This window comes from Oncorhynchus clarkii, chromosome 6 (genome assembly GCF_045791955.1).
Source record: "Oncorhynchus clarkii lewisi isolate Uvic-CL-2024 chromosome 6, UVic_Ocla_1.0, whole genome shotgun sequence".
In the NCBI taxonomy this organism is placed as follows: domain Eukaryota; kingdom Metazoa; phylum Chordata; class Actinopteri; order Salmoniformes; family Salmonidae; genus Oncorhynchus; species Oncorhynchus clarkii.
The window spans coordinates 27,402,481-27,415,630 of record NC_092152.1 but is presented as its reverse complement, the minus strand read 5'-3'; the positions used below and the strand labels follow the sequence as shown (position 1 = coordinate 27,415,630).

The window sequence follows — 13,150 nt, the reverse complement described above, 5'->3', positions numbered from 1 at the left end:
GTATAATAATCGTGAAGACATCAAAACTATGAAATAAGACATATGGAATCATGTAGTAACCCAAAAAGTATTAAACACATTCAAATGTGAGATTCTTCAAATAGCCACCCTTTGCCTTCATGACAGCTTTGCACACTTTTGGAATTCTCTTAACCAGCTGTCCAGCTGGCAAGGGTCTTCACTGACATTTTCAACCTCTCCCACACTGCCCTCTCCCACCTAGACAAGAGGGACACATATGTGAGAATGCTGTTAATTGAGTACAGCTCAGCGTTCAACGCCATAGTGCCCTCCAAGCTCATCACTAAGCTAAGCTGTGACTGAACACCTCCTTCTGCAACTAGATTCTGAACTTCCTGACGGGCCACCCCCAGGTAGTGAAGGTAGGCAACAACACATCTGCCAAGCTGACCCTGAACCCGGGGGGGGCCCTCAGCGGTGCGTGCTTAGTCCCATCCTGTACTCCCCGTTCAACCACGACTGCGTTGCCACGTATGACTCCAAAACCATCATTAAGTTTGCTGGCAATACGATGGTGGTAGGCCTGATTACCGATGATGATGAGACAGCCTATAGAGAGCAGGACAGAGACCTGGCAGTGTGGTGCCAGGACAACAACCTCTCCCTCAACATCAGCAAGAAAAAGGAGATAATTGTGGACTACAGGGAATGGAGGGCCGTTCACGCCCCCATTCACATTGACGGTGCTGTAGTGTAGCGGATCGAGAGCATCAAGTTCCTTGGTGTCCACACACCAACACAGTTGTGAAGAGGGCACGACAATGCCTCTTCCCCTCAAAAGGCTGAAAAGATTTGACATGGGGCTTCAGATCCTCAAATAGTTTTACAGCTGCACCATTGAGAGCATTTTGACTGGCTGCATCACCGCTTGGCATCCAACGACTGGCAACTGATTGGCATCCAACGACTGGCAACTGATTGGCATCCAACGACTGGCAACTGATTGGCATCCAACGACTAGGCGATACAGTACATCACTAGGGCTGAGCTCCCTGCCATCCAGGACCTTTATACCAGGTGGTATCAGAGGAAGGCCCTAACAATTGTTAAAGACTCCAGCCAACCAAGTCATAGACTGTTCTCTCTGCTACCGCATGGCAAGCGGCTGCAGAACCAACAGAAACAGCCCCTACCCCCAAGCCTTAAAACTATTAAATAGTTACTTAAATAGTTAACCAAATACTTACCTGGACTAGCTGCATTTACCCTTTTTACACAAACTTTTTATACTCATCACATATGCTGCAGCTTATGTTTATTATTTATCCTGTTGCCTAGTCACTTTATTCCTATTTATACGTACATATCTACCTCAATTACCTCCTACGCCTGCCCATCGACTTGGTACTGGTATCCTGTGGTTATAGCTAAGTTATTGTTACTCATTGTGTATTTATTATTACTTTTATTATTACCTGTTATTACTTTTCTATTTTTTCTCTAAGTTCTCTCTCTCTGCATTGTTTGGAAGGCCCCTTATGCATTTCACTGTTAGTCTACACCTGTTGTTTACGAAGCATGTGACGAATACAATTTGATTTGGTTTGAATAGATCAAGGACGTTGCCATGCTCAGACATGGATGACACATTATTGGCCTCCCTCTGGCATGTGTAGCTACAACTCGTTTGGATCCGTGCCTGGCTACCACGTCTCACCGGCATGCAGCAAACCAGGAAATACATCAACATTGATGGCTATCCATACATAAACTACCTCATTATTGACATAAAGTATGTTATCTCAATGTTAAATAAATGTTGTCCATTAAAAGAACAATAGTCTCATTTATTGAACATGGTTTAGCAAAATGCCAATCATGCGATAAAAGTCAAATGATTTGAATAATTTCAGTTGATATTATTTTAAGAAATTTAAGTAAGACAAAGCGCGCAATACATTTGACTAAAGACGCAGGTTACTAAATCACATCTATTAGCCTAAGCAATAAGCCTACTGTACACACAATATGCCATTATATTCCTTCCGGTAGACCATAATATATTTTTTTAGCATTGTTTCAAGATGAAATTTTATACATTTGTGCTGACATAAAGTGGGTTGCCGAGAATTTACCCAGTGTCAATGTTGCCACTAATCTGCCCTGTCTATTTTACCAAATGGAAACTGCAGAAATAGCCTGTGTGGTATTGGTTTGAATGGGTTCAGGTAACATCAGGTAATAAGACATATATTTCACACTCACTGAAGTTTGCATATGGCGCATAGAAACATAACGAACTAATCAAGTGAAAATGTCACTTAACGGTTGTTTGAAGTGAACAGGTACACCAATTTCTGACTGTTTACTGAAAAAAACTATAAGCTAATTGACTTTGACTTGAGATGGCAAAATGTACTACAGCTTCAGTGTTTTATCAACTCAAATAATAATTTATGTAGGCTATCATTGGCGCGAAATACCCAAGACCACATTGAATTTCAATGTACTGTAAAATTGTCAATCAATTAGGCGACCGGAGAGAGAGCATGGTCGTTGATGCTGTGTTTTGATTGGGCTAACCAGGAGACTCGTAATGTGCGGCAGTCCCATATAAACACGTGCAGACCAGCGCTCTATCGGTCATGCACGTCAAAGGAAATCAGTGTACGGTCCAGGTTAGAGGAATAGCCGCATTGGGTAGATGGTACCTACTTAGTGATATATTTACATTGTTGAAAACACGGCTCTGTACATCTTCAGAGCTGTATGAACTATTAATAAGATAAGCAAGAAACACTATTCCTTGTATTTTGTTAGATCATCAGTGATTATTGAACAATGCCTTTGATGACCGGACTTTTTCTTCTAATGGTGCTGATTGCATCTGCATATGAACTGGATCAGAACGAGTCGTATTCACCCAGAAGAGCACGATTTTCTGCAAATACCCCTTGTAAGTAATAGTCTCTCTTACAATACAGCATGTTTTTGAGTGGATGCGGTGTTCGCACGGATTTGTATGGATTATTACTATTACATTGTATGCACAGCATGGGGGAATGTTTGCTATTACATGATATGCTGCTCTGTTTCCAAGTGAACGCCTTGATCGACAGACAACCAAATAGCTCCAACATAGGCTAGGCTACTCACTGTGCTCTACCGGTGTTTTACCGGCAAGTGATGAGCGTGAGCTTCGTGGTGACTGACACCTGTTTGTGAAAAAGCTGTAGCCTACCATCATGAGATGTTGAAACATGGTCTATGAACGAATGCTCCTTGAATTGATGGTCGTGTGGGTTGCTTAAACACGAGGTCACTGACCTGAGGATAGAACATCAGATTAATATTTATTTTAAAGGAGGCTGTAGGAATTAGTTGATACAGGGGAGCCCACTTGTACCCTGTGTGTGGTTAAATTCATCAATGGTTATTTATTTATTTCCGGTAGCCTATTCTACAAGTCATTTTTTAAATTTCTTAAATGCATTTATCTATAATGTTGTTTTACGCACTGTTTAAGCATTTTTTTAACCACCAAATGATCTACAGGTGTTTCGAAACAACTATGGCCATCATATTTTAAATGTATTGGTATTCTTCCAAGCAGTCACCAGTGTAAAGTATTGATAGAACTACAGTATTGCTGTAGGCCCCATAAAATACCGATTTGTGCGTGGTGGCATAGGCTACGCCACTGCACCCACCTGTAGCTACTGGCTACCGGCGTCTTGACAGGAGGAATGAAGCGCCTAATACCGGAAGAAACGTGAATGGGGTAGAGCTTTCTAGTTGAACGCAAAGCGGGTGGAGACGTTAGAGTTTCTTTGGGGAAAGAATGCTGGCCATTGGCCAGGAATGATATCCAGATTCGAAGACTCATAGGGCACAAGGTTTCGCGTGACGTGCGTCCCTACTTACTCAATCAGTAGGCTTTATGTCCCTTTTCAATGGTTTGCCAACTGTAACTGCCAATCGTATTCCCGTGCGATCAATAAAGTGAAAATAACATCTTTCCACCGGGTACTGCCCCTAAAAAGAGGAAAGCTATTGTATAGCAATAAAAAAACTAATTCATGGCCTAGGTCTACATCGGATTGGGCTATCTATTCAACCCCATGCATAACATTATGTTTAAATTGGTTGCCAGAGGGATGGATTAAATGTTCATGCACTCTATTTCCAAAATGTGTATGAGATATGAAAAAGTTGCTTGCCCAATGAAAGCCAGGCCCATGTTAGGAAATATGGGTATGAATGAGGTGTTATCTCTGTGATCTCCTTAAGTCTTTATTGTTATTTCAGTTAAACCAATGCATTGGTTACCTCAGACTAAGTATCTGCTGCATGGGCCTCCTTGGTCCTGCCAGTAAGAAATGCTGAAGGAGTGTGTGTATATGTTGAAATGTAATTTATTTATTCTCCCATGACCTGAGCGATACAGTGGTGGGACAGTTTGATTAGTGATTAGAGCATTGTGCTTCTTAGAGATCAATCATATCTGCTTGACAGGGGGGGGGGGGGGGGGGGGGGGGGTGGACCAAAAATGTTAAATGAGTGAGAGTGCATCCGTCTGTGGCATACAGTACATCAGCTCATTGTTACAATTGCTGTATGCTTCCTACCATGAACTTGTCCCAGTCTTACTAAATGGACAATAGAGGCATTCATTGGAAGACATTTAGGGGTTTTCTGGTTACTTTATATCTTTACCTCTTGTCAGAGTAGTTTACACAGCTGTGTATGTCAGCTTGCTCTTTAATATTAAGTCTGAGGCAATATTTATGTGAAACATGAACATTAGGTCTATTTATGAGGATTGAGGCAGTGACCCAAGCCAGGGTACATGACTGTACTTTTAAGTGTGCACAGTCCATGGTGATGAGTGTCAGAGGTGGTTTGGCACGCCTTCCAAATGCTGCATGTTATTGTCTTGTCGCATGTGAGGGTAATGGAAACAAGGGGTCTGGTGCCAAAAGGGACAGTCAGCGGAACCTGATCCTGAAGTGTGTGTGTGTGTGTGTGTGTGTGTGTGTGTGTGTGTGTGTGTGTGTGTGTGTGTGTGTGTGTGTGTGTGTGTGTGTGTGTGTGTGTGTGTGTGTGTGTGTGTGTGTGTGTGTGTGTGTGTAGAATATTCATGAAATGATTTGCCAGGAAGAGGAAATGTAATTATGGTAAATTGTGTCCCAGTCTTAAAAAGTTGAAGGTGTCCAATGAGCAGTCAAGTTGTAATTTGTCTGAATAGTTATGATCACAGCATTGAATCAACTTTGCATGTAAATTATCATCAAATCCCTTAATTGTTTGGTTCCCAATCAAAACAGACTGGTTATCTTTCCATTATTGTTGAGAGCTATATGATAGCCTGCCCCCTGCTTATGGTCCCTTCCCTCTCTGAGTCTACAGCTGACGTGGCACGCTGTCTGAACAGTGCCCTCCAAGTAGGCTGTGGAGCCTTCGCATGTCTGGAGAACTCCACGTGTGACACAGATGGCATGCACGACATCTGCAAGTCCTTTCTGTACAGTGCAGCTAAATTTGACACTCAGGTATGGTAATTCTTTCTCTTTTCAAATCTGACAGTATGTCGCTGTAGATTAAACCTGTTAACTGAAGTTAAGTCATGTTTTTTGATATGACTGTGATATTATGTGGTTTTGTGCAGGGTAAAGCCTTTGTGAAAGAGAGCCTCAAGTGCATTGCCAACGGCATCACCTCCAAGGTGTTCCTCACCATCCGCCGCTGCTCCACCTTCCAAAGAATGACCTCAGAAGTTCAGGAGGAGTGCTACAGCAAGCTGGATATCTGCACTATCGCCCGCACCAATCCAGATGCTATTGGAGAGGTGGCTCAGCTCCCAAGCCACTTCCCCAACAGGTGAGTTCCTAGCAAACCTAGGTCAAAGGGCTTCCATTTCTGTTTTTTTTACTTTATCTTAGTACAGCAAAATCTATGAATATGGTACACTAACTCTACTGAAGGAAATACATTTCATTGGGCTCCTAAGACATTTTGATAAAATTGTAAAAAAAAAAAAAAAAAAAGCCTTCCATGAGCTAACACTCGCACTTGACTTTTTTACCCCCTTATTAGCACTGACTTTGCTTTTAGCTACTTTATTGAGGAAAAATGGGCTTACTGTGACTGAGATAAATGTGGTTGCCCCAGCTAGCTATGTTAAGATGAACGCACTAACTGTAAGAGTGTCTTCTAAATGACTCAAATTCTGCACTATGTAGAAATCGCTCCGCCATTTCCTGGTTGCTAAAATTCTAATAGTTGGCCTAAATGTACTTTAAGTGACATAACAAGCAAGTATATTGTAGATTGTACCATCTAAATGACTGAAATATTTTTTCCATAACCCAAAATATTGCATATTGAGCTGTTTGAAACTGGTATACAAAACTGAAAGTAAAAGACAAAAACTAAACTTAAAAATGGGAAGCATAGAAATAGTGCACATAGAACTGATCTACCGCTTCTTAGACTTGCTTTCAATGAGAATGACTGATGTATAACTCACATTTCTATGTGAATTTTGTCAGTTGCCCAAAAAGTTACATATTGCAGCTTTAAAATAAAAAATGTAAATAACAGCAACAAAAATACATGAATGCTGCATCCTTTTGCAGGTTTTACGGTAAGCTCCTCCAGAGCCTGATGAACTGTGATGAGGAGACTGTGGACCTGCTGAGGGCCAGTATGGTGTCCAGACTTGGCCCAGAGATGACCATTCTCTTCCAGCTTCTGCAGAACAAACCCTGCCCCTCGGTTGCTGCTGCTGCCGTTCCAACTGGAGTGGAGGGCCGAAGGAGCTCACGGTTGTCAATGGGCCCACACGTGTATAAGATCCAGCCTAGTCTACGCAACAGAGACTCTGCCAGCCATTTTAGCAAGAAGCGTGCCACTGGTGACAGCTCCTAACTCCCACTCAGATCCAGAAACTACACACACCCCTCAAAAACATAAGGCAACAGTGGTCTCTTCCCTTGGGTATTTAAGAATCATTCCTCTCCAGACTGGAAAATAACATGCACCTCTACGAGAATATCCAATGTGTTTCAAGTATATTTTATATCAGAGTTTGAGTGTGAGAGATACTGTACCTAAAGTTTGAGAGGATCCCCTCCCCTAAACTATTTCCCAACTCTATCACTCACCAAGTTCATTGAACATGTTGTATTGTATTCTATTGTATCTCCACAACTTGGCCCTGTCCATTCCTGTTCACTCCCCACACTTGATATTAATTATCTGAGAGCCTAGTGGGATGATGTCCCTTTAAGTTTTCTGTCTAGGATTTCAAGCACAAACTTGCAGGTATGGTTCATATCTATAGAGCACAAAAGATAATTACATGTGATTACTATTAGTTAATTACTAGATGTTTCATACAGTAAATGTGAGATATTTCTATATTATGATGAGACCATTAAAATAGGTAAGCATGTGCTATAGAAATCAGTGTCACATAGTCACTGACACAAACAGGATTCTTTTATTTATTGAGTTATTAGTCTCTGATGGCAACAGCCAGATCTGTTAGAGAGGCATGTCCCTCAGATGAGAGCTATCCTAATAAACTTTGCACAGGAAGTTACCTTAACTTGTAACCACCCGGAATGCCATGTAGCTAACTCCTATACCAGAGAATATAGCATTGTTTAGATACCATTACATCTCTTCTGTCCTGAAACACTCAGTTCACAGTAAGTGTGTACCAGCAGTGTAACTTATGAGCAGGTGACCACCTGAGATTGATAGAGGCCACCCCATTAGATGAACAACATTCTCCCTGATGAATATGACATGGAGGGTTTGGATCATACACACTGACTTCCAGTGTTGATAATGACTATTTAAAAGCCTTGTTGGTATAATATTGATATTTATTTTCCTACTATATTATTTAAATTGTTATTTTATGATGTTGCTGTAGTTTTAGTTAGGTTACAGATATACAATTTTAATGTGCAGTTTGGTCATAGCTTCTATTTCAGTGGGGGCTCATGATCAAATACTATAGGATCTGCCACTCTCTACATTGTCCTCTCTGTTGACTGAATAGGACCCATGTTATGACTCTGTGCTGGACATAGGGGAACAAGTTGGTCATTCAAGTCAGGTGATCTTCTTTATGAGTGTTACATGGGACTGTCACTTAAACAACCCATATTGCAAACATGGTCACTTATGTACTGGTGCAAGGGGACTCTGTTGGGAATGTGTGTGTATTTTCCAAGCACGATTGATTATGTTATGAAGGTAGAGAGAAATTGTGGTCAAGCCATTCATTGTACATTTAACAGCTAAACTTGAAGACTGAACTGCAAAGCATTTGCTGGATCTATCCTTAATATCATGCAAAATAATGTTTCTCTCAGAAAGGTTACCCTGGTGACATTACTCCATAAGTGCTTCAATAAAGGGAGGTTAATTCAAGAGACTTTTCACACATGCCTGGATGAAGGCGATGTGCACAAAGGGAAAATAATGTTAGAGAGATCTGGTGGTTTTACAATGCCAAATAATTTGAAATGTTAAGAACTCACAAACCTATGCAATAATCTCTCATATGGAGGATTCACAATAACACACAACCTTGCCCTTTGTCACAAACAGTGCCAGCTGATGCTGAATGAATGTGGCAGCAGCTCATTTGCTCCCATACTCATAGTGAAGTATGCAGGCAATGCAATGTGCCCCTAGACTCCCCCTTTCTGTTTCTGTGTTTGTTGCTGTGGTTTATGTTGTATTGTTTTTTGTTTTGTCTTTTTCTTGGGATATAATAATATCTTGCTTTTAGTAGCAATATAGTGTATATTAAAATGAAAAAGTAAGGAAAAAAATCACTCAAATGTTAAGACTGTATGAGCAATGTAGTGTATCTTACTACTAATGTTACATATGCACTTTGCATCTCTTATGACCACTATAAAGGGGCATTGAAACATTCATCACTTGCGATGGGTTGGGACTACTTCCTTCCTATACTGTTAATACATGTATTTCTGTGTCTGTAATAGCTGGACAAAATCCAAAACATTTGCTGCTAAACAATAGCTTGCTCCCCTGTATGATAGGTTATCATTTTACATTTACTTGGATATCTATGGTGAAAACCCATTCACAGACCCTGGCATCAATCTGTATACTTGCATTTGACCATGTTCATTCAGTTTGGTACTTCTTCTGGAATTTGTAAATTAATTTGAATGTTGCTTGCAGTGAACATATTTGGCAATAGTATTCTGTTTATTTCCTCTCCCTTGAGACTATGCTTATAAATGCAAAATCTGGGTAACTTTAGAGAATGTATCTTATATTGAATGTTTGTTCTGGTGAGGATGTGCCCAAACCTAGATGGTTCATTGACATATTTTATAATGTGTGTTTAGTTAAAGGTGCATAGTGTATGAAAGTCTGTAATAGGCAAATATGAGAATTAAATTAACAGACTTACAAGTCATATTTTGTTCTTTCGAGACATTTTGTTTTATTCATTAGGCTGTTTGTTGCAAGACAAGAATAGGGTGCATTTTGGTGGTAGGCCTACTGGATTATTAGCTAAATCTATCCTTAGGGAAATCAGTGAAATTGGCAGCAGCGTTTTTTGTTGATACACCATATGTTTATGGCAGGCTGGGGACTGGGCTCCCTGAACTCTGGAACTCCATGATACTCTCTCCCCTCAAGACTTGAAATCAATTTGCCAGAATTAAAACTACTTGGGGGATCAGTAAGAGTGAAATCTTAATCGTAGTGACAGTTACTTTACTTTCAAATTCATAGATGAAAGTTATCAGTAAGCCATTTGAGGAGATTACTTGCTGAAGTTCCGAATACAGTAGCTATGTTAAGCATGATTGATCCTTGTGAATCACTTGCACTTTAATACATACCCATCTACATATATACCCATTATGTATACATGGATGTATGGCTTTTTTCTCTGTGCTAAAAATTATGAAAGATACAAATGCATCAACTGTGTGTCTTTGCTGATTAGAAATAAACTATTATCATATCTGGCATATGGTATCACATGTGTTGACTGCTTTCATTTGACTAACATGTAAAACTGTTACTGTTAACACATACCGTACATCTAAACTTCAAATCTGAAAACAAAGTGCAAGTATTAGCAATTATGAATATCTATAATGAATTGTACCCATGAAGTAGAAAACAAGGACTAACAGAGCACATCCTTATGAAAATGTACTTTCTTAAACTTGAGCACAAACGAGCTGAAACTGCAAAGTGCCTGTATCATTGGAGTGCCCCAGGAAAAGAGAGAGCGGTATTCGAGTGGCTGCATGGCCGCTATCTCAGTCAGAGGCAAATATAATTTCATGCCAATTTGGAAGAGTCCTGTAGGGCTTTCTCATCAGCAGCACTCCAGTCCCAGGGATAGGTGATGCAGCTGCTCTGCATAGAGTGATTCCAACATGTTCTGCTTTTAAAGAGACACTCACATGCAAGTCATCATCCCATTATCTTACACAGTGCAAGGCACTAGCCCCTTTTATTATTAGTATAGATATGTAATATCCTTAAAATAATCCCAGTGCAAGGCAGACCCCTCTCTGGAAGAAAAATGTGCTTCTCCATTAGTCCTCTATGATTACAACGGCATGTGTTTGCTAGGAGACAAACAGGAGAGGTTTTCTGGTGGGCATTCTCTTCACTGGAGAAAAATATATAGTAGACATAAAGCACATGTGCTTTGTGAGATGAGTGGGAATACTGCACTTGCTTCATAAAGCCAGGGATCATGTTCAGAAGTGCAAGTCTTCTGCACCATGCTTTTACACAAACTCAGCAAAAAAGAAACATACCTTTTTCAGGACCCTGCCTTTCAAAGATAATTCATAAAAATCCAAATAACTTCACAGATCGTCATTGTAAAGGGTTTAAACACAGTTTCCCATGCTTGTTCAATGAACCATAAACAATTAATGAACATGCACCTGTGGAACGGTCGTTAAGTCACTAACAGCTGGCAGACGGTAGGTAATTAAGGTCACAGTTATGAAAACTTAGGACACTAAAGAGGCCTTTCTACTGACTCTGAAAACACCAAAAGAAAGATGCCCAGGGTCCCTGCTCATCTGCGTGAACGTGCCTTAGGCATGCTTCAAGGAGGCATGAGGACTGCAGATGTGGCCAGGGCAATAAATTGCAATGTCCGTACTGTGAGGCGCCTAAGACAGCACTACAGGGAGACAGGACGGACAGCTGATCGTCCTCGCAGTGGCAGACCACTTGTAACAACACCTGCACAGGATCAGTACATCTGAACATCACACCTGTGGGACAGGTACAGGATGGCAACAACAACTGCCCGAATTAGACCAGGACCGCACAATCCCTGCGACAGTGCTAAGACTGTCCGCAATAGGCTGAGAGAGGCTGGACTGAGGGCTTTTAGGCCTGTTGTAAGGCAGGTCCTCACCAGACACCACCGGCAACAACGTCGCCTATGGGCACAAAAAGTGCTCTTCACCGACGAGTCGCAGTTTTGTCTCACCAGGGGTGATGGTCGGATTTGCGTTTATGTTCGAAGGAATGAGTGTTACATCGAGGCCTGTACTCTGGAGCGTGATTTATTTGGGCGGTGTGTCACAGCATCATCGGACTGAGTTTGTTGTCATTGCAGGCAATCTCAAAGCTGTGCGTTACAGGGAAGACATACACCTCCCTCATATGGTATCCTTCCTGCAGGCTCATCCTGACATGACACTCCAGCATGACTATGTACCAGCCATAGTGCTCGTTCTGTGCGTGATTCTCTGCCATGTCAGTGTTCTGCCATGGCCAGTGAAGAGCCCGGATCTCAATCCTATTGAGCACGTCTGGGACCTGTTGGACCGGTGGGTGAGGGCTAAGGCCATTCCCCCCAGAAATGTCCGGGAACTTGCAGGTGCCTTATTGGAAGAGTGGGGTAACATCTCACAGCAAGAACTGGCAAATCTGGTGCAGTCCATGAGGAGGAGATGCACTGCAGTACTTAATGCAACTGGTGGCCACACCAGATACTGACTGTTACTTTTGATTTTGACCCCCCTCCCCTTTCTTCAGGGACACATTATTCCATTTCTGTTAGTCACATGTCTGTGGAACTTGTTCAGTTTATGTCTCAGTTGATGAATCTTGTTATGTTCATACAAATATTTGCACATGTTAAGTTTGCTGAAAATAAACGCAGTTGACAGTGAGAGGATATTTCTTTTTTTGCTGAGTTTATGCTGTACAAAGAAGACATAGATCATCTATCTCTACCCTCTTGCAGCGCATCCAATCTTTTCTCTCAAAATATCTCTTGTACGATATTACATGTAATAATTCTTCATTGACATCATTAGGCTGGCCACTATACGTCCAAAATACCTGTACACTGTCTGTCCACAATGTGATTAGACCATTGAACAATGCTCTATTATAAATGCGGTAAGAAGATCATACTTCTCCCTATGCGTTATATATTCATTATGTCTTTCTCTTTCCCATAAAACTTGTGACATATTCATTGGCAGCGTGACAAATCAGATGTGCAGTGAAATGTGGTGTGACTGAGGAGAGCAGTGGAGAATTAAATCCAACAGGCAATCTCTCCACAATCCCTTCATTTGACTGGGGAAATACCCAGGGACGAGAAAGCGAATGCGATTGAATTGAACTAAAGATAGATACACAGAAAGCGGATGTAGGAAAGTGTGCTATAATTGAGTGATCATATATGCCTTACACCAAACTTCGGTCCCAATTAATGTATCAATGGCTAGCTATACATTGCCTAGTGAAAGTCTACACCCCCTTTCTAAATTTAGAAAGGGATTATAATTTGATTTTTTTCTCCTACAGATATACATAACCTGCTCCATATTTTCAAAGTAAAATAAATATAGAAAATGTTCTAAATGAATAAAAAACTAAAAAAGAAGATGTCTTGATTGCATATGTCTTCACACCCCAGAGTTAATAACTTGGTGGAAGCACCTTTGGCAGCAATTGCAGCTGTAATTCATTTTGAATAAGATTCTACCAACTCTGCACAACTCTTAGTGGAACATAATTGCTCAAGCTCAGTTTATTTGGTTCGGAATCATTAATGGACAGCAATATTCAAACCTTGTCTCTGATTTTCAATCCATTTTAATGTCAGGACTGAGACTGAACC

At 41.0% G+C, this 13,150-nt stretch overlaps 1 protein-coding gene across 2 annotated transcripts; it reads left to right on the top strand.

Annotated features, from left to right (window-relative positions):
* The first annotated feature begins 2,602 nt into the window (after nt 1–2,602).
* Nucleotides 2,603–10,008, top strand: LOC139412014 (stanniocalcin-like). Of its 2 annotated transcripts, none has more exons than XM_071158793.1 (4): nt 2,603–2,917; nt 5,364–5,513; nt 5,630–5,841; nt 6,600–10,008. In XM_071158793.1, the coding sequence occupies exons 1-4, from the start codon at nt 2,855–2,857 to the stop codon at nt 6,889–6,891; spliced, it is 717 nt and encodes a 238-aa protein (XP_071014894.1). In that variant the 5' UTR covers nt 2,603–2,854; the 3' UTR covers nt 6,892–10,008. The 2 variants fall into 2 exon arrangements, with proteins under 2 accessions (XP_071014894.1, XP_071014893.1); XM_071158792.1 differs by having other exon boundaries at nt 5,371–5,513; nt 6,600–10,001.
* The last annotated feature ends 3,142 nt before the right edge of the window (nt 10,009–13,150 follow it).

Bases quoted from the DNA above. Each gene is read 5' to 3' on its own strand.
- LOC139412014 (XM_071158792.1), top strand. From the start codon at position 2,803: ATGCCTTTGATGACCGGACTTTTTCTTCTAATGGTGCTGATTGCATCT. The intron at 2,918-5,370 runs GTAAGTAATAGT...CTGAGTCTACAG, and splicing joins ATTTTCTGCAAATACCCCTT to CTGACGTGGCACGCTGTCTG. The intron at 5,842-6,599 runs GTGAGTTCCTAG...ATCCTTTTGCAG, and splicing joins CCAAGCCACTTCCCCAACAG to GTTTTACGGTAAGCTCCTCC.